At 36.5% G+C, this 26,195-nt stretch overlaps 1 protein-coding gene across 1 annotated transcript in view; it reads right to left on the bottom strand.

The window, feature by feature from the left end:
- Positions 1–26,195, bottom strand: part of CEP152 (centrosomal protein 152) — a 97,541-nt gene that overhangs the window by 39,271 nt on the left and 32,075 nt on the right. Inside the window, exons 10-14 of the mRNA XM_036737058.1 lie at positions 21,373–21,520; positions 19,722–19,813; positions 18,317–18,480; positions 5,881–6,085; positions 648–776 (exon numbers count right to left, since the gene is read on the bottom strand). Of these exons, the coding sequence (XP_036592953.1) occupies positions 648–776; positions 5,881–6,085; positions 18,317–18,480; positions 19,722–19,813; positions 21,373–21,520 (738 nt within the window). The remainder of the gene's footprint in view (positions 1–647; positions 777–5,880; positions 6,086–18,316; positions 18,481–19,721; positions 19,814–21,372; positions 21,521–26,195) is intronic.

The raw sequence follows: 26,195 nt of genomic DNA, 5'->3' as shown, positions 1-26,195 counted from the left end.
AGGGAGAAGGCACTTAATTCTGTGTTAGAAGAAAAAGTCAGGAAGAAGGCATTTAACTCTATGTTCAACTTGTTTCCTTCTGTATTCTTCACCTTTCACTCATCCGTGCATAGCATACATTCATAGAATACCATCTAAATAATGAGATATCTCTCTTAGCAACTTGTTTAAGACATACTATGGCTACCTATATTCATGGTATTATTTCCCAACATAAGCTGTATAAGGACAGGATAACGTTTTCTTCCAACTCTGTGGATCACTCAAGACCCACCAGAATAATTATTCTGTATGCAGTAGTTATACTTAATACATGATTTGAATTGAGGCTTTGCTATAAAGCAGTCTATTTCTTAAAATTTATTTCTTTATAATGTTAGAAGTAGTGCTTTAAAAACTTGCATTTATTTTAGAATCATGCTGAAGTATTTAATCAGAACACTTTGGCTAAACCACTAAAGAGATAGGAAGTTGGAACTGATCTTAATTATGTCCCTATAAGTTATAAATTAGTTCCCTAGCCAGATAGTGAGGGAAGATAACTAGCGTTCATAGTACCTTAGAGCCTTATAAACCTTAATTCAGTTCTCCTTTCTTATCTGAAACTTTTCAAGTCTTAACAAAACATAAGAAAAGATTAAAATCACCTCGTTTTCCTGTTGTAAAGTTTGAATTTCATTTTTAAGTCGCAGAATATCTTCTTTGACTATTTTATCATAAACAGAAGAGTCATGCCACAATCGACTGGGTGATTTTTCCACACTGATTGTTTTAGTCTACAAACAGATCACCATCATAACATGTAAGACTTTTAGGAAGCATAATCAACCATCCCCATCTTACCCCACCCTGGCCAATGTAGTTTATGTTTACTTCATCTCTTCCTCTCTATATCCTTATTTCCACCCCTAAGGAAGATTATCTCTCCACCTGCATTCCTAAGTGTAAAGACAAAGGTGAGAGTTTTATCTTATTCCTAATGGGGGAAGTAAATCTTGGAAGTCAATCACTCTCACCAGTTGGTGAAGCTCAAGGTACATACTTTTTATTTTTAAAGATTCACCTAAGAAAGGATATCCCTCCTCTTTTTCTGAGCTACCTACACAATTCATCTTTGACCAAAAAAAAAAATCAATTTTTAATTCTTTCCAGCTAGTAGCCAAGATGGCAACAACTAGTATATTAGATGCGAATGCCTATAATAAATGGTATATGCATCAACAGAAGTCACAGCATGTATTTTCTATGTTCCTGTATGTACTTGCTCTGGCAGTAGGCAGAACCTACACTAAAAAGGGAAACAAAAGATGCTCTAAGACCCAGGAAACTGACAATGCTTCCTAAAAGATGCTAAAAAGGGTTTGTAAATAGTCCCTTTGTCTAATTAAACAATTTTTAATGAGGTTCTGAGCTACGTAGATCAAAGTGGTAGCTGGAAGGAATGGAAACAAAAGGGAAATATGAAAAACCCTATACATTTTCCAAGTGAAGGAAAAGGAAGGTCATAGGAACTAGAGGGGGCTAGATAGTCACCATCATCCTTGCTTATGACTTTAAGAGAATGTATGAAACAAAACAAAAAAACTGATACTTCTGCTATGGTGCTTAATTTTGATAAGTAATAATTGGTAATGTCCAAGTCACACAGACACAATTAATGTGGCCTCTCAGGTGGTAAAATAAGCTAAAGTTACAGAGGCATTGGGATCTGGCTGAGATATTACAGTTTCAAGCACTGATTTCAATTACGAATGAATCATAATACGTTAAAATTGAAAGAGTATCAAACTGATGTCAAATTAAAAATAAGCAAACTGAAGGACATACATTCAGGTGATACCATACTAAAGGTACTCAAATTATTATGTATATGTCTTATTAATATCTTTTGTTTATATCTTCTACTAATACCCTATACTCCAATACATCAACATGTAGATGACCCAGTGAAACGTATGCAATAGCAAGTCTATCAAGCTGGAATACCTGTGAGTATGAGTCTGATGTTCATCCTCTGAAAGACTAATCTAAATGAGGACGAGTTCACTACTAGAAGGTTGGGGACAAGGTGACTTTTTTTCATTTTTTTGTCCCCAACACATGATTAAAATTGTCTAAAAAGGCATGGAAAGGTTAAGAGCTATATCTATGCAAGAGCTAAGTCACTAAAATAAAAATCTTTGAAATAAACACACCCATACATATAAACAAATACATACATGTGTACATATATAATTATTAACTACAAATCTTTACAAATATCTCTTAATAGTGTTCATTACAACTCTATGAAGTAAGGTAGTACAATTATTATTATGAGCATTTGACAAAAGTAAACGGAGGCTCATAGATGTTAAATGATTTCCCCAAGATCACATGGTTCCTAAGTGATGAAACCAAGCTGAGAATTCAGGTTTTCTAATCTCTAGTCGCTATTAGGTGGCACAGTGGACAGAATGCTGGGCCTGGAGTCAAGAAGACCTGAGCTCAAATACAGCCTCAGCTCTCTACTGGCTATGTGACCCTAGGCAAGTCACTTAATCTACTGGCCTCAGTTTCCTCATCTACAAAATGAACAAAAACAATAGCTCCAACCTCCCGGGGTGGTTGTGAGGATAAAATGAGATAAAATTTTTAAAGTGCTTAGTACAGTGCTTGGTACATAACAGGCACTATATAAATGGTAGCTAACATTATTCTCTTCCATTAGATCAGAAGTTAAGGTCTGTGAACTTGGTTTTTAAAAAAATATCTTGATTACTGTATTTCAACATAATTAATTTTCTTTGTAATCTTATGTATTTTATGCATTTAAAAACATTCTGAGAAGGGGTCCATAGGTTTTGCCAGACTACCTGAGGGATCCATGACACACAAAAAAGTTCAGAACCTCTGCACTAAGCTGAGCTCCTGCTTTCAGAAATAAAAATAACCACATGACTAGGACAAAATAAAAAGTTTTATTTTCTTCCAGTCAGTGGATTATCCCTTATTATGCTGTATCCCATTTTTCTGAAGACATTCAGAGGGAGTGTGTGCTAGTAAGGAAGAGCCCCCCCTTGTGGTAGCTCTTTGGAATTGTAGTCAGAGGCCCAAGAATATTCGAGTATTTCAGGAGGGTACGGTGAAGCAGTTCAAATCTAAACCTATAGTGAGTGGCAGTAGTGTCATTATGGTGCAGAGAGAAACTTTGATAAATGTTCTTCTACTGATTATACCCTGACCAGACATCTACCCACTGTTGGGCATGGGTGAATGAGTGCCAATGTGGTAAGTGGTATATGAAAGAAAGTATGATCTAGTTGAAAATATAGCAGGTTTAGGAGTTGGAAGACTTGTGCCCATAACTTACTAGTTATGTGACACTGAGCAGGTAACATCTTCCTAGAGGGTAAGTTTTCTACTTTATCTAAAAGGGATAATAAATACTATAAGCTTTTCCCCAAAAAATCTTACTGCATTTTCTGCAAAGTGCTCCTTTGTGACCAACAATATGTCACAAAAGATAAAATTATAAATTTCTATGATTTAAAATAGCAAAACTATGATGCTCTAATATTAGGTGTCATTGGCTCCATGAAATCTTCCTGATTCTCATTTGAAAGTGATCTCTTTTTTGCCCTATCACATTCTACCTTGTTTTATTTGTACATCTATCTCCCTCCATAATTAAATAATAATATCCTTGGGGGAAGGGCTACCCATTTTCCATCTTTGTACCTTCAGCACCTAACACAGTGCCTTTACATAATGGAATATGTAAGGAATAACAGTACATAAGGAATGTTTGTTGACTTAAAGGAACACTAGGTCTTAGAATGGAAAGACTTTGAGGGTTGAGTTGGATAGTTGTCTTCTGCTTAAAAAAAAATTTGTATTTTCCAGAAAAAATTTTAACTGGTATTTTTTCACTGTAGCAAGCAGAAGCATTCATAAATATTCTGGATGACCTTATAATTGTGCTCAAATTTGGGATCATTATTTTAAAAAAAGCTACTGTGGCATCTTAATATTTTAAAGCTTCATTATGGATTTTAGTTGTGAGGTACGAAGAAGGGGCATCTCTTGAATGTGGTCCTTTTATACATCTTTCAGGTTGAGAAGTCAAAAAAGACATAAAAAAAGTTGAAAAGTAGAAGTTTTTAGCTCATAAACACTTCTTGGCTATAACATAAATGTTGTTGTTATTCAGTCATTTCAGTCATGTCTGACTCTTCAAGACCCCATTTGGAGTTTTCTTGGCTAAGATTCTGGAGTGGTTATTTAACTCTCCAGCTAACTTTTTACAGATGAGGAAACTGAAGCAAACAGGATTAAGTGACTTAACCTGGGTCACACAGCCTGTAAGTGTCTGAGGCTACATTTGAATTCAGGTCTTATGACAACTCCAGATCCAGGGCTCTATCTCCACTGTGCCACCTATCTGCCCCTAAGACATAAATATTGTGGTTAAACCCTCCTCACCCCACTATACAAAGGCTCATAAGGCATTTAAACAGAAACAAAAACTATGCCAGGAGATGATTCATCTGATTTATTCCTGATTCAGTCAGTCAATACACATTTATTAAGTGTCTGCTATGTGCCTGGTACTACGCTAAGAGCTGGAGATACAAAAAGAGGTCCCTTCCTATCTCCCCTTCAGCAGTTCATTTAGTTTTTTTCAATGTCCTTCCCTAAGGTTGAGTTAGTTAGTCTTCATGTCTTGCTTTGTTAAGTGTGGGTATTTTCTATTTCTATAGATAGTCACTGATTGCCTTTGGATTCTCGGCTTTGCTGGAGCACAATTCTGATCATCCTTCTTAATTCCATGTTGCCAGTTTATCTCATTCATGTTAAGTTTTGGTCATTTCATTTTGTTCTCTTGATCAGTCTGTTGGTTTTTGTTGATTGAAAAAAAAAACTAGTTCTTAATAATGAAAAAACCCATAAAGATTCCTGAGGAGAGATAAATGAAAAATACTTCCTTACTCCCTCTTATGGCAGAGATCAGGGAAAATGGGATGGAAAATTGAATACATTGTTAGAGATGGCCTCAATATTGGATGTTTTTGCTTAATTATTTTTTTTTCTTTGTCACAAGGGTCAAAGAAATCTAGGTATTGCAGAGGAGGAGGTGACTGATGTAAAATGAAATCGGATGTCAATATTAGACAAACAAAAAACAAAAACGAAATGGAGATGATAATCCTCGTATTACCCACCCTCCTCATAGGGCTATGGATCAAATAAAAATGTATGTAACAGTGCTGTTTAAACTTAAAATTATATATAAAAGCAATAGTTATTACTAGTAATGAGTTATTTGATAGAAAGTCAAATGACCTATAAAGAGTTCAAATAAATCTCAGCTTGGTCTCCTCTTTCCCTCCAAGGCAGAAAATGCTATATAAATCTGGTACTTTCTTCGCTGAGAGGAACAGGAATGGGAGAGGTGGGGGTGGGGAAGGGGTGGTAGAATTTAAAGACAATTCATTTTTGAATTTTGACTTGTGGAGGATGTATCAGAAGACCACCAAGGGAGCTGCTTCTATGAAACATCTACTAGGACATAAAAATAGCTTTGTTATATACAGAATGTTTCCAGATAAAGCTACGTATTTGTAATGGGATTTTACTTACATGAAATTATGATGTTAGCCAAAAATAAATAGAAGATACTCCTTTGTATCATAATATTATCATCCCTTTCCATTATCAATAGAATTCATGACATCAACTTAAGGGAAAAATGCTGTGCAACATATATCAATCTGTGCTTAATTTTCCTCAATGTTACAACAAAAGGGCTGTTATTTAGAACGTGGATTTTACACACAAAATGAGCAAAAGCTTATTTTAAAAATTAAGCATAAAATAAATGTTTTTTACTACACAAACCTCAAGTTCACATTTTTCTTGAGATTTTTTCAGCTGACTGAGATCTTCTACTTTTCTATGACAATCTTTGAGATCATTTTGTAACTGAGTAACCAGGCGGCGCTTCACTGTGTTGCTGGTCAGCAAACGTTGCAATTCAGATTTCAGCCTCAAAATGATTTCATCTTTAGAAGGCTCTTCTTTTGGGTCTGGTTTCTGCATAGTACTGTTGGAAAAATCATTTTTAACCCATTAGGTACAGCAAACAATGGCTGTTCTTTAAGTCCATCTAAAAAGGAGTTACCAATTCCTGCCTCAACTGTGTGTTTGATTTATTACATCCCTATATTAACATTTTAACAACAGCTTTAATTTTATATGTACATGGACACATGTGTGATGAATGTTCTCAGACATCAGCCCACTCTAAGACAGGTTCCTTCCAAGCCAAAAAATAGCTTCTCCTCCAGCTCTCCCAAACACTTACAAATGAACTAACCCTATTATCTTCACTGTCAGTAGGTAATTCATATTAAATTTTAATTATTTTGCTTTGTTGAGTAAATTCTAAGTAATTACACAAATCTTCTAATTCTCAGAAGTATACATAAAGGGAAGAAAAGCAAACACCATTCATCCAATTCAATGACTTTAATAACTCATACAATTCAATAGAACCCAAGTCCGATGGAACCACAATGGGGGTGGGGCGGGGAAGGGGAAGGGGAAGGGAGGGAAGTATGGTCTGAGAAATTGAGAAAGAGCAGTATAGATGAGAAACTATACAGGAACATATGAAAACCTCAGTATCAACACACATGCAAGTGGTCTTATGACAGCTTAAGTATAATGGTGTCTCTGACCTGATTGCTTAGCAGAAGAGACAGTAAACTTTTCTACATAGCTTGGCTAAGAGCCCTAATTCTCTGACTGTGTATACAGACAGGAATGAAGGCAACCTGCTTTGAGCATTTTTGTTATTGGTTTTACCAAGTCTGGGTTTCCCTTATCTTTTACTGCTAACAGCTTGAACAATGGTTTTTCTCAGTTTTGGCCAATATTTAACATTTCAGTAACCTAGAAGTTGCTTTGCATCACAGATCACAGTACATCCCCTATTAGCCCCTCTCCCTCCCTGTTACAAGTCTTCTTTTAGAACTATAAGATTCCAGGAACCCTGGAACTTCAAGTCTTTCTCCTGAGGACAGATATCTATAGGATAGGATACCTACACATGGGCTTTCCATGTTGGAGGAAGGAGCAAAGACAAAGCAAGAAAATAAAAGAAGGAGAAAATGGATAGAAGGTTAATTTGGAGGTAGAATATATAGCAGATTGGTTATTATTACCCAATTATAGTGCAATTATTTCCAAAATTTCATCGAAACAAATATTGCTATATCAGGACAGCTGGTTTAACCATGATATCACAGAAGGAAGTTTTTGAAGCAAAACTTAAAAGATGAAGTAAAATCTCACTGATTTCAACCAATTAACCTTACATAAAAAGTCATTTTAGCCACACTGTACTCTACTTTCCTATGTGTAAGACAAATAAATATAATTAGTTGGTTTTTAAGTTACCTTCTAGCTTTAATATGCCATAAGTACATAGAATAGCTAGAAACAGGCTAGTTTTTACCTATTCCTACTACATGAGTTTCTACTGAAAAGAATATATAACACTTGTAAATATATCTTACTTCCATGATCAATTTGTAAACTTTGAAGGAAAAAATTTTATAATTACTTGTTTAGCAAATCCTTTCTTCATATATAATGCAAAGGTAAACTTCAGTTACTCTCCTGTCTAAACATTCACAAATTCTAAAATTAGCAGAGCCTGAAATGGCTCTGATAATTCCAAATAGCCAAATACATTAAAAATGCAATGTTAAAAAAATAAATAGTTGCATTAATTTACAAAAGTTTATTTTAAAAAGTAATTCTTTATTGACAATAAGTATTCTAATCTATACACTCATATCACCGTTTAAATGACAGACATACTTATAAAGGAATTACTGTGAAATGTTCTAAGCTAGAGCAATACTCTGTACTCTGCCCTGGTCAGATCACCTCTGAAACACTATGTGCAGTTTTAGGTGCTGCATTTTAGAAAAGCATTAATAAACTAGAGTTTATCATGAAGAGAGACATCAAGATGAAGAGAGACATCAAGATGAAGAAATTTTAAAATCGTGGTATCTGAAAACTGGTTTGAAGAAACTGAGTATGTTTAATCTAGAGAAGAGAAAACTCAGAGACAGGAGATGAGAGTTGTCTTCAAATGTTCTGAAATGGATGAAAATTTCTGAAAGGTAAATTTAGGCTGGATATAAAAGCAAAATATCTTGATTCAATCCAATATACATTTATTAAGCACCTGCTGGGTACACAGCACTGCACTAGTATTAACTTAATAATCAAATCTAACTGAAAGTAGAATAGGCTGCCAGAGAAGTAAAAAGATTACTGTTACTAGAGAATGTCTTCAAGTGAAAGTTTTAGTGACCATTTGTGGGGAATATTTAAGAGATGAGACTGGTTGGCTTCTAAGGTTGCTTTCTACTCAGAAATTTTGGAAAAATCATTGTTTTTAACTAGAACCACCATTCTGTTCAATTAAAAATTCTGTACATGTACCTAATTTTAAAAAACTAATGTTGACCACTGAAAGAGCATATCCTGCAGGCTCCTAAAATAAGTTAAGATCAGAGAAAATGCTTGCTAAAGTAATTTTCTCCTCTTTCCTACAAAGGGGAAAGCCAGACATGGTGACCAAGTCCTACATAAAGCTTAAACTGAACCACCATCTGAAAGATGGTCCCCTGAATCCAAATAAACTCTAGTCATTTATGAAGCATGCTGAGAGGGCCAAAGGGAAAAGGCATTCCACTTGTTAAATGTTTATTATTTGAGCTTAGCGGCCAACTATAATAAAAGAGGGAGAAAGCTGTCTGCAAACTGCATGCAGATTTAGTTACTCAAATTCCATTAATGTAAAAAAGGAGATTGTAGCTAAACTCTTTAAAATTTACTCCCTTAAGGCAGTACCTTAAGGGAGGTGATAGTTGGTAGTGAAGGCTTTCAGTCACTTATATTAAAGTTATTGATATAAAAGCAGTTCAAGTCAAGAAAGAATAAAAATTCTCAAAACTGCAGGAAGACTACTGATATCACATATCACAATTATTACCAATTTTAGGAACATCACTCTCCCCTCCCTTCAGTTGTTTGGAGGACAAATGTTTTTTTCATTTATAAAGTTTTAAAAATAAATTTTTTTTCAGTTAACAAGCATTTAATTATAACAATATTATAAAGATAAACAATTCTGAAAGACTAAAGAAATTCAGAATCAATGTAATGACCAACCATGAATCCAGAGGACTGATGATGAAGAATGCTATCCATCTCTTGATAAAAAGGTAATAGACCTTGCAAGAAACAGAATAAAAACATATTTTTGGACAAAACCAAACAAGGAATTTGTTTTTGCTTGACAAACACTTTCAACTAGTGTTCATGAGTGGTTATAAAATCACCTGCTGAAATGCTGCTGTGTGGAGGGGCCTTGGAAGCTGAAACATTTTTTTCTTATTCATACAATTCATTTAATTCCTTATCATTTTTAAACTAGTATTTGGATTCAATGACTATCCATACTCAGTACAAGAAAATATCTGGTATTAACCTTTTCCAGCTGAGATATATCACTGACAAGAACATTGACTATTCACTGAAATGAACTAAAGAATAACTAGAGGGCTTTGCTTTAGATCTATTCACTGTTCACAAGCATAAAATTTATTAAAGAAGAAATTAAAAGGAGTGGAGGGGGCATACACTCTAAAAGATTCCACAATTAAATTAATTGGCAAAGCAAATGTACAAATAAATGAATTATTTATAAAATTCTAATGCTGTCTTTCACAACCTGGCCCCTTCCTACCTTTCCAGTCTTATTTACACTTTCATCCGCACTCCTCATAGCTGGCCAGCAACACTGGCCTTCTCGCTTTTCCTCATATAACACTCTACCTCTTACCTCTGTACCTTTGTACTGGCTGTTCCCCCATGTCTCTAACACTTTCACTAATATTCTCCTCTGCTTCAGGGCAGAGGAAAAGGTGGTCCTACTCCCTCTTTCACTGTTGAACACCCACAGACACCTACTATTTGGCTTTCAAGCCCCAGGACTCCAATGAAATTCCTCTCTCAAAGGTCATTAATGATCCCAACTGCTAAATCTAATTACTGACTTTCTTAAGTCTTCTTTGATGTTTTTGCAGCTTCTGAAGCTGTTAATCATCTTCCTGTTGCAGTGGAAAGTGTGCTGATTTGGAGTCAAAGAAACTGGTTTTGGATATTGGGTCTCCCAGTTGGGTCACCTTGGGAAAATCACTTCGCACCTCTGGGCCTCAGATTTCTGAAACATGAGGGAGCTGGGCTAGATGATCTCAAAGTTTCCTTCCTTCTCTAAGTCTATGCTCCTATGATTCTTCTTGGACCTTGAGAGTGGTCTCTTTTGTATTTCCTCCTGCTTGACCACTTTCCTTTGCTCAAACCCTCTGCTCACTAAGAATGAGGTGTCCTTCAAGATACTAACCTTGAACCATCTTTCCTCTACATTCTCTCCTTTAGTGATCTTCCTCAATCCTTTTCTCCTCTAAAACTCTTTCCCTTTATGCACAATTATCAATTACTACTAAATCTTGCCGATTCTAATTCATTAACATTTTTTGTACCTATCTCTTCTCCACTTTCACCAATAAAATCCTAGATCAGGTCTTCATACCTCTTCTGTTGACAACCTAGTCTACCTCTTAACTGACTTCCCTACATGTAGTCCTTCCACTATCTAATTCCCACCCCCCACCCCCTGCCAAACCCCCACCTGCCAAAATGAGCTTCTTAAGAAACAGGTTTAACCAAGATATTTCTTTGCTCAAAAATCTTCAGGTTTCTCTCTTCTAAGATAAAATACAAATTCCTCAGCTTGACTTTTAAGGCTAACCCCCATAGTCTGCTTCCAGCTTACCTTTCTAGCCAATTTCAGGTCACTCCCTCCTCATGTACTCAAATCAAACTTGCCAATCTCAGTTTCTCAGACTTAGCATTCTCTCTTCCACTTGGATGCGTCCTGACAAGCAAATACTTTCTCATGCCCATAATGCAATATGCTCCCTTCATTCTTGCCTCTTGGAATCCTTATTTTTCTTCTAGACTTACCTGAAGTGCTATCTCCATCATGAAAGCCTTCCCTCCCTGAAGCACTTGTCAGCGTTCTCCTTGCTTCTCTAGTTCCCATATATCTTGTGTGCCTGTCACAATGCCTTGCACAATACATTCTTAGTAAGATCATAGAATCATAGCAGTAGAGCTGAGAAGGAACTCAAATCATTCTAATCTAACCCCCTCGTTTAACAGATGAGGAAACCGAGGCTCAGAGAAATTAAAGTGACTTGCCCAAAGTCATACAAATTAGTGGCAGAACAAGAATTTGAACCCAGATCCTCTGACTACAAATTCAGTACTCTGTATCATTTTATATTGAATATATACTAAGGTATAGAGATTGGATTCACATGTGATTTCACTGATATAAGGAAATTCTGATTGGAAAAAATTACCTCTACCCATGCAAGTCTACAACTTCTCTACAACTTAGAATCTTAAGAGAATTGCCTAGAAGACTGAGAAGTTTAATGACTTGCCCAGGGTAACACAGGAACATTTACTTAGTTTTTTATAAATAGTAATGCATTTATTTATCTCACATATCTAGGGAAAACAGTATACTCCATAGGGGAATTTATATCATAGAGGTAAATTTAAGCACTAAAGCACTTTAAGACCTAAAACTTTAGCCATTTTGGATAAAGCCAATGTGTGACATGACATTAGTTTTTTAAATAGAATATACTGAATATAACAAACTTAAATCTGATAACTTGTCATCATGAAGATCAATTACTACACTGTGCTATATACTTTATTGATAGCCTTAGAGATCCTTGAAGGAAATAGGAACTGCATTTTTTAGCTTTTGAATTTTTGCCAGTGCTCTCCCAATCCTCTTTTCAATCAATTCTCATTAGCTCTATGCTTATCCCAACCTTTATTTACTGAAGCTATGGGTATGTGTAGTAGCTATTTAGATTTGAATTTTTAGATTTGATCTTTCCCACCCATTAACAGGCCATGTAACCTGCTTATGTCACAGGAAGCCTGAGTCACATGTGGTGGGAGGAGCTTCCTGACAGGAAGAGGAAGTTATGTCACAGGAAATGCTGAGAGAGAGTGAGATAGAGAGAGAGAGAGAGAGAGCAAGAGAGCGAGCAGTTATGGCCACTAATGGCTGCCCTCATGACTGTTAGAGCTGAACAGGCTGACTTACCTGTACTATGAGTTTGTTTTGGGGAAGACCCCAGCAGGGGGTTGGAGAGGTTTTGGGATGGTGAGGCTCCAGGTTGTTATATTGTGTATGGAATGTTTTACTGCTCTGATAGACTGGATAAATGACTTGTGGGATATGGTTCTCTGGTGTCTGAATAAAAAAGCAGGGGTAGCAATCCTGATCTCAGACAAAGCAAAACCAAAAATAGATCTATGAGATAAGAAAGGAAACTATATCCTGCTAAAAGGTACTAGAGACAATTAACTAATATCATTACTAAACATATATGCATCAAGTGATATAGCATCCAAATTCTTGAGAAGTTAAAGGATTTACAGAAATAAATAGACAACAAAACTATATTAGTATGGGACCTCAATCTCCCCCTCTCAGAACTAGATATATCTAACCACAAAATAAACAAGAAAGAAGTTAAGGAGTTGAACAGAATTTTAGAAAAGTTAGATATGGTAGATCTCTGGAGAAAACTGAATAGGAATAGGAAGGAATACACCTTTTTCTCAGCAGTACATGGCACCTATACAAAAACTGACCATGTATTAGGGCATAAAAACCTCTCAAGCCAATGCAGAAAGGCAGACTGCATCCTTTTCAGATCATGATGCAATAAAAATTACATTTAATAAAGGGCTATGGAAAGACAGACTAAAAACTAATTGGAAACTAAATAATTTAATTCTGAAGAATGAGTGCGTCAAACAACAAATCATAGAAACAATAACTTCATCCAAGACGATGACAATAATGAGACAGCATACAAAAATTTTTGGCGTTTAGTGAAAGTAGTTCTTAGGGGAAGTTTTATATCTCTCAATGCTTACATGAATAAAAGAGAGAAAGAGGGTATCAATGAATTGTGCATGAAGCTAAAAAAGCTAGAAAAACAAATTAAAGATCCCCAATTAAATACCAAATTTGAAATTCTGAAAACCAAAGGAGAGATTAATAAAATTGAAATTAAGAAAACTATTGAACTAATAAATAAAACTAAGGGCTGATTTTACGAAAAAACCAAAAAAATAGATAAATCTTTGGTTAATTTGATTAAAAAAAAAAAAGAAAAGAAAACCAAATTACCAGAATCAAAAATGAAAAGGGTGAATTCACCAACAATGAAGAGGAAATTCAAAACAATAATTAGGAGCTATTTCACCCAACTGTGTGGCAATAAATTTGACAATCTAAGTGAAATGAATATTTAGAAAAATATAAATTGCCCAGATTAACAAAAGAGGAAATAAAATACTTAAATAACCCCATTTCTGAAAAAGAAATTGAGCAAGCCATCAATGAATGCCCTAAGAAAAAATCTCCAGGGCCAGATGGATTTACAAGTGAATTAATTCTATCAAACATTTAAAGAACAACTCATTTGAATACTATATAAACTATTTGGGAAAATAGGCAAAGAAGGAGTCCTATCAAATTCTTTTTATGATACAAATGTGGTGCTGATACATAAACCAGGAAGAGCCAAAACAGAGAAAGAAAATTATAGGCCAATTTACCTAATGAATATAGACACAAAAATTTTAAATAAAATATTAGGAAAGAGATGACAGAGACTTATCTTGAGGACAATACACCATGACCAGGTAGAATTTATACCAGGAATGCAGGGCTGGTTCAATGTTAGGAAAACTACCTGCATAACTGACCATATCAATAACAACAACAAAATAACAGAAATCATATGATTATCCCAATAGATGCAGAAAAAGTATCTGAGAAAATAGAACACCCATTCCTATTAAAAACACTAGAGAGCATAGGAATAAATGGAGTCTTCCTTAAAATGATAGGTAACATCTATCTAAGACCATCAGCATGCATTATGTGTAATGGGGATAAGCTAGCAGCATTTCCAATAAGTTCGGGGTGAAACAAGGATGTCCATTATCACCACTGTTATTCAATATTGTACTAGCAATGTTAACTTTAGCAATAAAAGAAAAAAAAAGAAATTGAAGGAATTAGAATAGGCAATGAGGAAACAAAACTATCACTTTTTGCAGATAATATGATGGTATACTTAGAGAATCCTAAACTAAAAAATTTCTTGAAATAACAACTTTAGCAAAATAGCAGGATATAAAATAAACCCACAAAAATTATTGGCCTTTTTATATTACTAATAAAGTCCGATAACAAGAGATAGAGAAATTCCATTTAAAATTACTGTAGACATTATAAAATATTTGGGATTCGACCTGCCAAAACAAACCCAGGAACTATCTGAACACAATTACAAAACACTTCTCACACAAATAAATTCAGATGTAAATAACTGGAAAAATATCAATTGCCCATGGGTAGGCCAAGCTAATATAATAAAAATGACAATTCTACCTAAACTAATTTACTTATTCAGTGCCATACCAATCAAACCACCAAAAAATTATTTTATAGAGCTAGAAAAAACAATAACAAAATTCATCTGGAAGAACAAAAGGTCCAGAATATCAAGGGAATAATGAAAAGAAATGCATGGGAGGGTGGCCTAGCTGTACCAGATCTTAAATTGTAATATAAAGCAGCAATCATCAAAACTATTTGCGGCTTGCTAAGAAATAGAGTGGTGGATCAGTGGAATAAGTTAGGTACATAAGACATAACAGTCAATGACTATAGTAATCTATTTGATAAATCCAAGGACCTTAACTTCTGGGATAAGAACATCACTAAGTGATGGGAAAACTGGAAAATAGTATGGCAAAAACTAGGCATAAACCAACATCTTACGCCCTATACCAAGATAAAGTTGAAATGAGTATATGATTTAGATATAAAGACTGATGCTATAAGCAAACCAGGAGAGCAAGCAATAGTTTACCTGTCAGATCTATGGAGAAGGGAAGAATTTATGACCAAACAAGAAATAGAGAACATTATGAAATGCAAAATGGATGACTTTGATTACATTATATTGAAAAGGTTTTGCACAAACAAAGCCAATGCAACCAAGATTGGAAGGGAAGCAGAAAGCTGGAAAATAATTTTTACAGCCAGTGTCTCTGAAAAGGGTGTCTTTTCTAAAATATATAGAGAACTGGGTCGAATTTATAATACAAGTCATTCTCCAACTGATAAATGATCAAAGGATATAAACAGGCAGTTTTCAGAGGAAGAGACTAATGCTATCTATAGTTATATGAAAAATGCTCTAAATCACTACTGAGCAGAGAAATGCAAACCAAAACAACTCTGAGGTACCCCCATCACACCTATCAGATTGGCTAACACAACAAAACAGGAAAATGCTGAATGTTGGAGAAGATGTGGGAAAATTGGAACACTAATGCATTGTTGGTGGAGTTGTGAAGTGATCCACTGGTGAGCAATTTGGAACTATGCCCAAAGGACTATAAAATCATGCATGCCCTTTGACCCAGCAATACCACTTCTAGGTCCATATCTCAAAGAGATCATAAAATGGAAAAATAACCCACATGTACAAAAATATTTATAGCAGCTCTTTTTGTGGTGGCCAAGAATTGGAAATAGAAGGGATGCCCATCAATTGGGAAATGGCTGAACAAGCTGTGGTATATAAATGTAATGACTTCTGTTGTGCTATAAGAAATGACAAGTAGACGGACTTCAGAAAAACCTGGAAAGACATACGAACTGATGTTGAGTGAAGTAAGCAGATCCAAGAGAACATTATACATAGAAACAGCCACATTATGCAATGACTTAGCTGTTTTCAATAATGCAATTCCAAAACACTCATCGTGGAAAATTCCATCCACATCCATAAAAAGGAATATGGAGTCTGAATACATATCAAAGCATACTACTTGCTCTTTTCTATTGTTTTTTCTTTCTCTTGGTTCCTCAAATTCATTCTAATTCTTCTATAAACAACAAGACTAAGTGAAAATATGTTTAATAAGAATGTAGATGTAGAACCTACATCAGATTGCAGTGTCTTGAAGAGGGGACAGGGGAGGGGGCAGAGAAAATTTAAAACTTAAGGAAGTGAATGTTGAAAACTAAAAATAAATTAATTTAAAAAAGAATATCTTAAAGGACACCAAGCTAAAAAAAATACTATTATGCTACAAGAAATGATGAGCAAGTGGATTTCAGAAAAACCTGGAAAGACTTATAAGAACTGCTGTTGAGTGAAGTTAGCAGAACAAGGAGAACACTGTATACACAGCCACACTGTGTGATGACTGACTTTGAAAGACTTAGCTCTTCTCAGCAATGCAAAGACTCATGATGGAAACTGCTATCCACATCCAGAGAAAGAACTTTGGAGTCTGAATGCAGACTCCTTTTCTTTTGTTGTTTTGTTTTGCTTTTTCTTTCTGGTAGTTCCTCCCATTAGTTCTAATTCTTCTTTGCCTCATGGCTAATATGCAAATATGTTTAATATGAATGTGTAAGTAGAACCTATATCAGATTGCATGCTGTCTTGAGGAGGGGGGGTGGGGAGGAGAAAAATTTAAAACTCAAAATCTTATGGAAGTGAATGTTGAAAACTAAAAATAAATAAATCATATTATTTAAAAAAAAGATTTTTCCCCAACAAAAAGGATAAAATAGCACCTCAGGGCAAACAAAGTAAATATAAAGATAAATAAGAATAGGGGCACAACAGGGTTCCTCCTGGGACAATCTGAGAGAATCAGAAGAAAGATCCCAGGATGAAGTTTGGTCCCAGTGACTGTGAAGAGTAAACACCTCCAGGCTAGGGTCCCAGAGCAAACCCTGGGGTCAGCTGGTTTCAGAGACTGTTTTTGCCCCAGCCAACAGAACTTTTTACCCTCAATAGGGAGGGTTGTTGGGTGTCTGAGCTGAAGATCCTGCTGACAAGGAATGCAGACCCAGCTGTGCTGACTTGTAACTGGATGGGGTGGGGGTGGGGGGCGAGGGGAAGGTGGAATCAGCACAGTGGTGGAGCAGAACACCCTTGGCAGTAGCCACTTACAAGAAGCTAGATGTTTGATTTCACTTCCAGGCTACAGGGGAGAACTGAAGATTTGGGGCAAAAGGCACAATCCCCCATCCCCCAGGGCTAGAGGTCACTACAAAAATTAAGCTATTACTACAAAGAAATGCACAGGCAAGGGAGAAAGGATCCAACTATAGAAAGTTACTATGGGAATAGACAAGACTGGGGTTCATCTTCAGAGGAGGATATTGCACCAAAGAAACCCTGTTCTACCCCAAAGGGTAATGTCAAATGGTCACCTGCCCAAAAAGAATGTATAGAAGAACTTAAAAGACTATAAAAATCAAATGAGAGAGACTGGGGAAAAACTTAAAAAAAAAAGAACAATCCAAGAAAAATGATTATGGAAAAAAAAGTCAACCAATTATAAAAGGAGATCCAGAATCTTAAGAAAATGACACCTTGAAAATTAGAATTGGACAAGGCAAAGCCAGCAAAGTTTTAAGAGATCAAGAAATAATTAAAAGAGAATGAATGAAAAAATAAAAGAGAAAGTCAAAAATCTTATAAGAAAAACAACTGATCTGGAGAACAGATTAAGAGAAAACATAAAGGGGGTATAGAAGGGTGTTTAGCTCATTGGGAATGGGAGGATAAGGGAGAGATTCTTGGGAAGATAAGGGAGGGATCTCAAGAGGGGAGGGTGAGGGAATAGATTATAGAGGGTTATAGAAAGGTGTTTAGATTTATGGGAATAAGAAGTTGTAATGATAGTACTACCTTATATTTGTTGTCTAAAATAATACAGAAAAGCAGGTTTTGAATTTACTTCTGATATGTTGAAAGTATTAATCATCTAACCTTTAAACTTCTATTTCAGGACAGCAATTTGCCAAAAGGACAACTGTATCTGGTGTTAAAGATACAAACAGGATAATACAAATAGTTTGTTAACTGATTTTAAACCTTTATATAGTTTTCATTGAAATAATGGAACACTGTTCTGTGCAGAACCTAAATACCTAAATATCTAATTCATCAATTACCATGTATAAAAGAGCTTTGTCTTTTACTTTTTAAAAAAAAAACTAAAAGGTTTTTAAGACCAGAATACAATATTATCTGAATACCTGTGAATTTTTGATTTTTTCCACTTGACTTTTTTAATACCCAAATCCACATAAGATTCTGAAAGTTCTACATTCAATTCTTCATCTGGGTCATTTGGAAATACTCCCAGTTTTGCAGCAGATTCATAGAGAGAAATTTCTTCTTTCAATTCTACTAATTCTTCCTAGAGTACAAAAATAAGAGAATATTTTTGTGCGTGTGCATAAGACAAAAGAGACTATGTATATACATCTAGTATGTACACATCTTATTCTTGCTAATACCCTGCATGAGTCAATATGGCTGATGTAAATGGGAAGTACACATACTTTGCATGTAATTAGCATATAGTCTCCTCCCATGGACCACAACCTTAAAAGCTGGTGTAAAGGCTCCTCCAATGACTCTTGTCTTTGCTGCTAGTAGCCCTGTACTTCTGGTAAAACTGTCCATAGAAGAACAGGCCTGAGGAGAGGATTCAGCTACAACCAATCTGACTTCAAACCAGCAAAAACTGCTGCTGTTAGCAACAATGACAACATCCACTGGCAGCTACAACCAATGTGATCATAAAGGGCAGCTTCCCTGGACATGATAGCACTAAAGCCAGCCAACCAGATGCACTCAAACCACATGAGATTAGCAACTAGTGCTGAAATATCAAATAGGAATAATTCTTCCATATACCATCTAGGCTTAAATCCAGTCTTGTCTGAAAGGATTATATTGAGTTGATCCCCCATAATATACTTAAGGTAAAGGAATGCTTCCACAGGGAAAAGTTCTGAAGATAATGGAATCTTTGAAAAGACTTCTACATAGTCCCCCACCTGACAGAGGCTTTATAGTACAACCCAGAGAGGATGATGTTAACTATATTACAGTCCAGTGGATGGATCCCAATTAGGCAGTTAGGTATATGGAGGTCAATGAGAGGGCAAGTTATGGCCCTTATGGTATGGGGAAAACTGGAGCCAATTTCTCAGTAAGGCTGAACAGTAGGGGACAACAAGCCTACTAGGTCCAGAGTTGTCCTAGGACCCCAAAGCCAATGATGAATATAAGATGAATGTAAATTCCACATGAAGAGACACTGGCTATCTTTTTGTTTTTGTATCTGTATTGCCTTGCACATATTAGAGGTTTAATAAATGACTGAATTAAACCCCTTCATCCTGTTCCTACTGAGAAAACCCAATTATCAAAAGGTTATACCACTTTTACTCCACCCCACCCCCACCACACGCATACCCTCCCTCTTCAGAACAAGGGCTATAAGGCTCCTTAGCCAAATTACACACCTAAATAATTTTGACATCAGAGCTACCCAACAGTTCTCCACTTTCCTTCTACACACCCATGTTCTACCAGGAGAACCTTTAACTATTGGGTTATTTATCTACTTTTCCCAAGGGCAACACTCACTTGTAAAGCCCTGTTCATGTTGTCACTCAGAGTATGTGCACTCTGGGCTTGTTGAAGCTGGAGCCGTAATTGATTCATCTCTTGTACCGATCCTATAGGAATAAAAACATCAGAGGACACTTAAAACCCCCTAAATGTAAAGACACAAGTCACCTATGGACCACCTACAAATTAACTTCAATTCAGCATATCACCACCAGATTTTTATCCATGTCCTATAATGAACACAATGGGACCCAGGAAGATAGCTGTGATAGGAACATGTGGTATTTTCAACCACGGTCCTGTGCCAAAGGAGTTAGGTTAGCTTTTCCTAAGATCCTGCCCCATGGAGGTTATACTCAAGATTTGATTGGCTCAGGGGACTAAAGTTTGGGCCATTGACAAGGTTTCATGGTCACCTGAGGGTATAAAAGAAACCTGCCCTTATTGAATTGGGGCCCTTCTAACTTGGCTGATAGCCCAGGGTTACCTGATTCATCACATAATGCTCTGCTGCCCACTTGTATTTTTACAGAATAGGGAGGCTTCTACATCTCTGTATAGAAAGGAGAGGGTCATCATTTACCTGAACCAAGTGTTGCCCCTTGCTGAACAGCCTTCTTTGGTTAATTGTGGAATAACAAGTATGTTTTTTTTCCAGTATGAAGCCTAAACTAGCAGGGGACTGGCTTGAGTCAGGCCTGACTTAGGACAGTATCATAATGAACTTGAAAGGACAATAAACTAGAAATCAAGAGGCAGGTTCTATTCTCACCTCCGCCACTACTATGTAACACTGGGTAAATCGCTTCGCCTCTGGGCTGGTTTGGAGCAGATCATTTCCTGCAAAATGAAGGGTATGATTGCTAACGCCCTTTCAAGGGCTCTAAACTGCTCTAGGCTTTGTGTCTCTTTGTATATGATTGGGAAAAACAAATTATATGGAAGAGGCCATGTGTCCAATGAGCCATGCTAGAGTAGCACTTATTAATAACTGGAAGAGGTGGAAAGTGGCAGATACCAGAATAAAAATATGCTCAAAATAATAATAATAACAACATACTCAATATTCCTATAATTCAAACAAAAAGGCTAAGGAAAAAAATATTTTTAAAACACAACAAAACCCCCTAGCCAACATCACAAAAAGTAATTCTTGCTTATTCTCCTTCTCCTTTTACTAGATATACTTCTATTCATTTTCCCACCCCTATCCCATTGATGATACATAAATATATTATGGCATGATAGAATCTTGAGCACTAGAAAAGTAGTCAGGCAAAATGGGTTCCAGCGCTGCCACCGTCTGACTTAGATACGCCACTAAATCTCTTTAGACTTCTTTTTGAAATAGCAAAACCAGGAGGCTGAATCAGATGATCTCTACGGTCTCTTCAGGTTCTAACAATCTATGAATTTATTAAACTAAATATCTATAGAATTAAAGACTCACCTTTACATAATCCATGTCTTTCTGAAAGATCATATTTAAGTAAGAAACTTTATAAAATTATACACCAAGGAAACTCTAGCAAAACCTTAAAATTATGAAATCCTTTAAAATAAAATAATCATTTGGTAGATACATATTTTGGTATATTAAATGTGTTTCAAGTGTGGAACTATATATGCATTTTTATTTTGTCTAAAGCAGAACAAGGTGGCTTACCTGTTTCTAGCAAAGAAGCACACTGTTTTTGGCTCTCCTCCAGATTCTTTGTTAATCTGTTGATTATTTCTGTTTTTTCTATCTTGTTTTCTTCCTGTGATTTTTCTATTTGTTTCACGTGATCTCGTAAACGACAACAAATTTCTTTCTGAATGGAAAAGATTTTCCAGAAGTCATTTCCCTCTTAATAATTAAATATTAAAGTACAAATATTAAAGCATTTAAGTCAAAATTCAACAGTCAAATGGATGCAAGAAACCCTGCTTTCTTATAATACACATGAGAATTTATGAATACAAGTGAAAATTGTTCAAAATCATCATCAAATAAAACATTTAAGAGGCTTGTACCCTGGCACTGTGTGTGTTTGAACACTCAGGGGTTACAATTTAAGACAACACTAACACAACATACATCATATAAAGATATGCAAGGAAAGAGAATGACATAAAATGAAGTGTTTAGCATTAAAAAAATATGTAAAAATAAGCTTTTGAGGGAGTATAAACAAAGAAGCCCCAGACCCAGCAAGGTGGGATGCTAGTGAACTCATCATCTATGTACACCTCCTTCTTCCTTACAATCTTGGTCCTATAGGGTGTCATGAAAGAAGAATATGGGTGAGAAACTTTGGAGAAAGAAGATAAGCAAATGCAGATGGACTGGGTAAAGCTGCCCCAAAATGAACAGGATATAACGGAATAAGAAATAGTAGATAATGATGAAGGAAATAAAACAGTTTGAGGCTTTTAAGGACAAAGTGAGGACTAGAAACTTAAAGAAGCCACAGCAATAGTATCTTGTAACTTAAGAGGAGATGCAGAAACATTAATAGTAAACACAATATATGCAATCTTGTTGAGGATTGAAGACAAATTTTTTAGGAGATAAAAAGAGAATGAGGGGGCCAATCTGTCAAAAAGAAAAAACAAGACAATGGGAAGAAAAAGAGAGGATTTTGTGTTAAAGATCACTGAGATTTCTTCTTGTTGGAGAGATCAGGGAACGAATGAGAATGCACAGGTAATTGGAAAATAGTATTTTTAGGACAATGAGACCAGAAAAGATAAATATGCAACTACAAAAAAAAATATACAACTACATACGGTCAGCTCTGAGAGTCAATGCTGGTCAACTTAACTCAAAATAATGTAACGTAAAAGTATATCAATGAACTGAAGCAATTTCTCAGAATAAACATCTAAATCCATGAGAACAGATACTTCCTTGCTCACAATTTAGTAAAGTTTGGTCAATTCTGAGCCCTGAGGATTTAGAAAATCAAAAGGCATTGTTTTGATTGTACATATATGACCTATATCAGATTGTTTGCTATCTTAGGGAGGGAGAAAAAACTCACAATTTTACAAAAATGAATGTTGAAAACTATCTTTACATGTAACTGATTAAAATGCTAATAAGGAAAAAAGATTAAAAGGTAAATTCCCTGGCCTAAAAAAAAGGTACTGTTTGTTGTAGGACATTTGAAAAACAAAGTAGAACCTTTAAAAACCTACTTAAAAGCTATAGTCCAAAGTCAGAGAAAAGAGTGGTATTATTGACTTGCAGTCTACACCAACATCTGTGGAGGAATGAGTGGTAGAATAACTTTTGGAGCACATCATTGGTGATCTCATGTAATCTAGGGGAGGATGAGGGAAATGGTGCAAGTCACAGGTTGTCATCAGGTCTAGGAAACAGAATATGTTGTAATAGTAATCAGGATGAGACTTTTTGCTGTTTTTTCTTTTTGAGTGCTTCTCAGCACTGAGGTAATCAAGTACCTTTGATGAGTCTTGCCTTTGTTTCAGTCAGGAATCTTTGATTGAATCAACAGTCTTTGATGACCTGCTTAAGAAACAAGAAAGCTCCAGGCCCCCAGGCCCCCAGACCCTTTTTCTAAGTAGGGACTAAGCCCCAGGGCCCTGAGAAGGGCATGCATGATCCGAGGTTGTTTTGTTTTCGGGCTCTCACTCACTGGAAGAGTGTCATGTGATTTGACCAGATGAGACTCTGGGTAGCCATCATGGAGGCTCCCAGCTTTGAAAACCCAGATGTTGATGCTTCTCTCTCTCTGGAAACTGTATATATTGCTATAGTTAGATGGTTAGAAACCTGTCTACTGGTTTGTTTATTTGCTCTGTTTATATTATACTTGTAATTTGTATACTCTCTCAAGTTCAGGGTGCTGGCTTTTTCCCCTGAACTAAGTGAATGATGTATGTATGTTTAATTAGACTGTAAACCCCTTAAAGTTGCTTTCCTTAGAGAAGCAGATCAAAGAACCTGTGCTAGTAGCCCTCCTGTGTGCTGGTGTCATTGGTCTTACACAGCCACAGTAGCAGCAAGTAGCATTGTTGTTACAAAATGGCATAGTCAGGCAAGATCTGCAGATTAAAAGGAAGGTATGGGGTTTTGGGGGACTGGGATAGTGATTGGATGTTTCCCAGTTATTGAGTTGCTCTTTGTACTTGTGGTGGCTATGGTTCTGTGGAGCCCCAGGAGCAGTAGGGGCCCAAAGGAAAACAGGTAAGTAGCAGTGACAAGAGTAGTTTCCCAGGTGCCCAGAGCAGGGTCCCTGGGAGATAACCTCTCCTTCCCCCTCCCTACCCCACTAGCAGCCAGAGCAGCCCTGTGGGAGGAAAACAAGCAGAGGCTTGGGGGAGGCCAGAGCCTGGGCTTGAGTGGATTAGCCTGGTTCTGGACTGTGTTGGAGGGATGAATGTCCTGAGATTATATTATACGTGGTACCCTGAGGTAGGAACGGAGAACTGCCTTCATATGCACTCTGCCAGGGCAGTTGGTAGGGTGAGAGGAAAAGCAGACAGCTGCCCACATACCAACCCAGCTGGAGCGGAGGACTGCCTTCATGAGACCTTTGGAAAGGTGAGAGTGGGAAATGAGAGGTGCCTGCATTGGGACTCAGACAGAAGCCAGGAGCAGCTGGCACCTGCTGGAGGATGAGGAACTCCAGAGCTTGGAATTCAGCCTCTAGGCAAGAAAAAAACTTTGCAGCAAGGCACTGACTGTGCTTTTTTGCTGCCTTTGCTGGGGCGGGGAGTGTCTTAGACCCCCCCAAGGACCCACCCTGTTGGTTTTGTTGCCCAGCTGTGCTCAGGACTTGGACTTGGGGAACTGGAGCAATATGGGGAGGATACATCCCCAAGAGGACTTTATTTGGACTTTTTTTGTGTTGGGATTTTACTCATTACAGCATACTGCTAACTGAGGGTGCCAGGAGGAAGCCTTCAAAGGCAGTGTGGGGAGGACACACCCTCAAGAAAGACTTCACTTGGACACTGTGTATTGACTAAAGAGATTGTAACTTGTGGTGACCTAGGAGTAGATGGTGTTTGTATTGTAAACAAGTATTTTGGGGTTTGTATTGTAAACAAGTATTTTGGGGAATGATACCAAACGATCTGTTTTGTTATGTTGCGAATATTATGCCTTAGTTTTCTGAAGATGATTGCAAAGTATAGTGCCTCTCTTTGTTCTGGGATCCTATGACCATTTAGATTTTAATGTCAAGGATCCTGGGAGGGGTAGAGATGTAATGGTAATCAGAATGGGACTTTTTGCTGTTTTTTGTTTGAGTGCTTCTCAGCACTGAGGTAATCAAGTACCTTTGATGAGTCTTGCCTTTGTTTCAGTCAGGAATCTTTGATTGAATCAACAGTCTTTGATGACTGCTTAAAAAACAAGAAAGCCCCAGGCCCCAAACCCTTTTACAAAGCAAGGACTAAGCCTCAGGGCCCTGAGAAGGGCATATATGATCTGAAGTTGGTGTTTTGTTTTGGGGCTGTCACTCACTGGAAGAGTGTCATGTGATTTGACCAGATGAGACTCTGGGCAGCCGTCATGGAGCCCCCCAGCTTTGAAAACCCAGATGTTGATGCTTCTCTCTCTGGAAACTGTATGTATTGCTATAGTTAGATGGTTAGAAATACTGGTTTGTGTTTATTTGCTCTGTTTATATAATGCATATTTTTGTTTGCATACTCTCTCAAGATCAGGGTGCTGGCTTTTCCCCCTGAACTAAGTGAATGATGTATGTATGTTTAATTAAAGTAAGACTGTAAACCCCTTAAAGTTGCTTTCCTTAGAGAAGAAGATCAAAGAACCTGTGCTAGCAGCCCTCCTGTGTGCTGGTGTTTTTGACCTTACACAGTCACAGTAATGGCAAGTAGCATTGTTGTTACACATGTTTAGAGATAATTCCAGAAATTTTTAGTGAAAGGGCAGAGAAAGAAATGAGAACCACAACTGGAAAAATATACAAATATTCACCATCGCTAACTCTGAGTCTTTTCTTATTCAGGCTAAAACTGGGATAATTTTGTTAGTCGTAAGCAGTGCAAGGGTTAATTAAATGTGGATCTACATACAGGGTAGGTACATTACTGTCTTGTTTTTCAAGTTTGTTTTGAGTCGTTTTGGAGGCTTTTTTGCAGCCTGGTGGTAGGGAAAAACCAGTAGGGGACTGTTTGATGAAGAGCCTTTGAAGGAGAGAAAGCCATTTGAAGGACTTAGCACTGAAAATCAAAGTTCACATTTAAATTTAATGGTCTAGGATGCAAATCTGTAATTAATGCAATGAATCTTTAGCAAAATCTATGTAGTAGGCATTATACTTCAACTTACTTCATTTCCAATTGCCAAAGGAGAAAAAGATGTAGCAATGGAAGCTCTTTCCTTCACATCTAATTTGGCTGAAAACTAGATTAACCTATATTTTTTCTTACAGATAGCCCCAAACTTTTAACATAGGTATGACTTTTCTTTAAAGTTTCTCTTTTTCAGATTGGGTCTATATATGGATT

Source organism: Trichosurus vulpecula, chromosome 8, assembly GCF_011100635.1.
Source record: "Trichosurus vulpecula isolate mTriVul1 chromosome 8, mTriVul1.pri, whole genome shotgun sequence".
In the NCBI taxonomy this organism is placed as follows: Eukaryota; Metazoa; Chordata; class Mammalia; order Diprotodontia; family Phalangeridae; genus Trichosurus; species Trichosurus vulpecula.
Note: the sequence above shows the minus strand (reverse complement) of the source record. Positions and strands in the feature narration are given on the sequence as shown.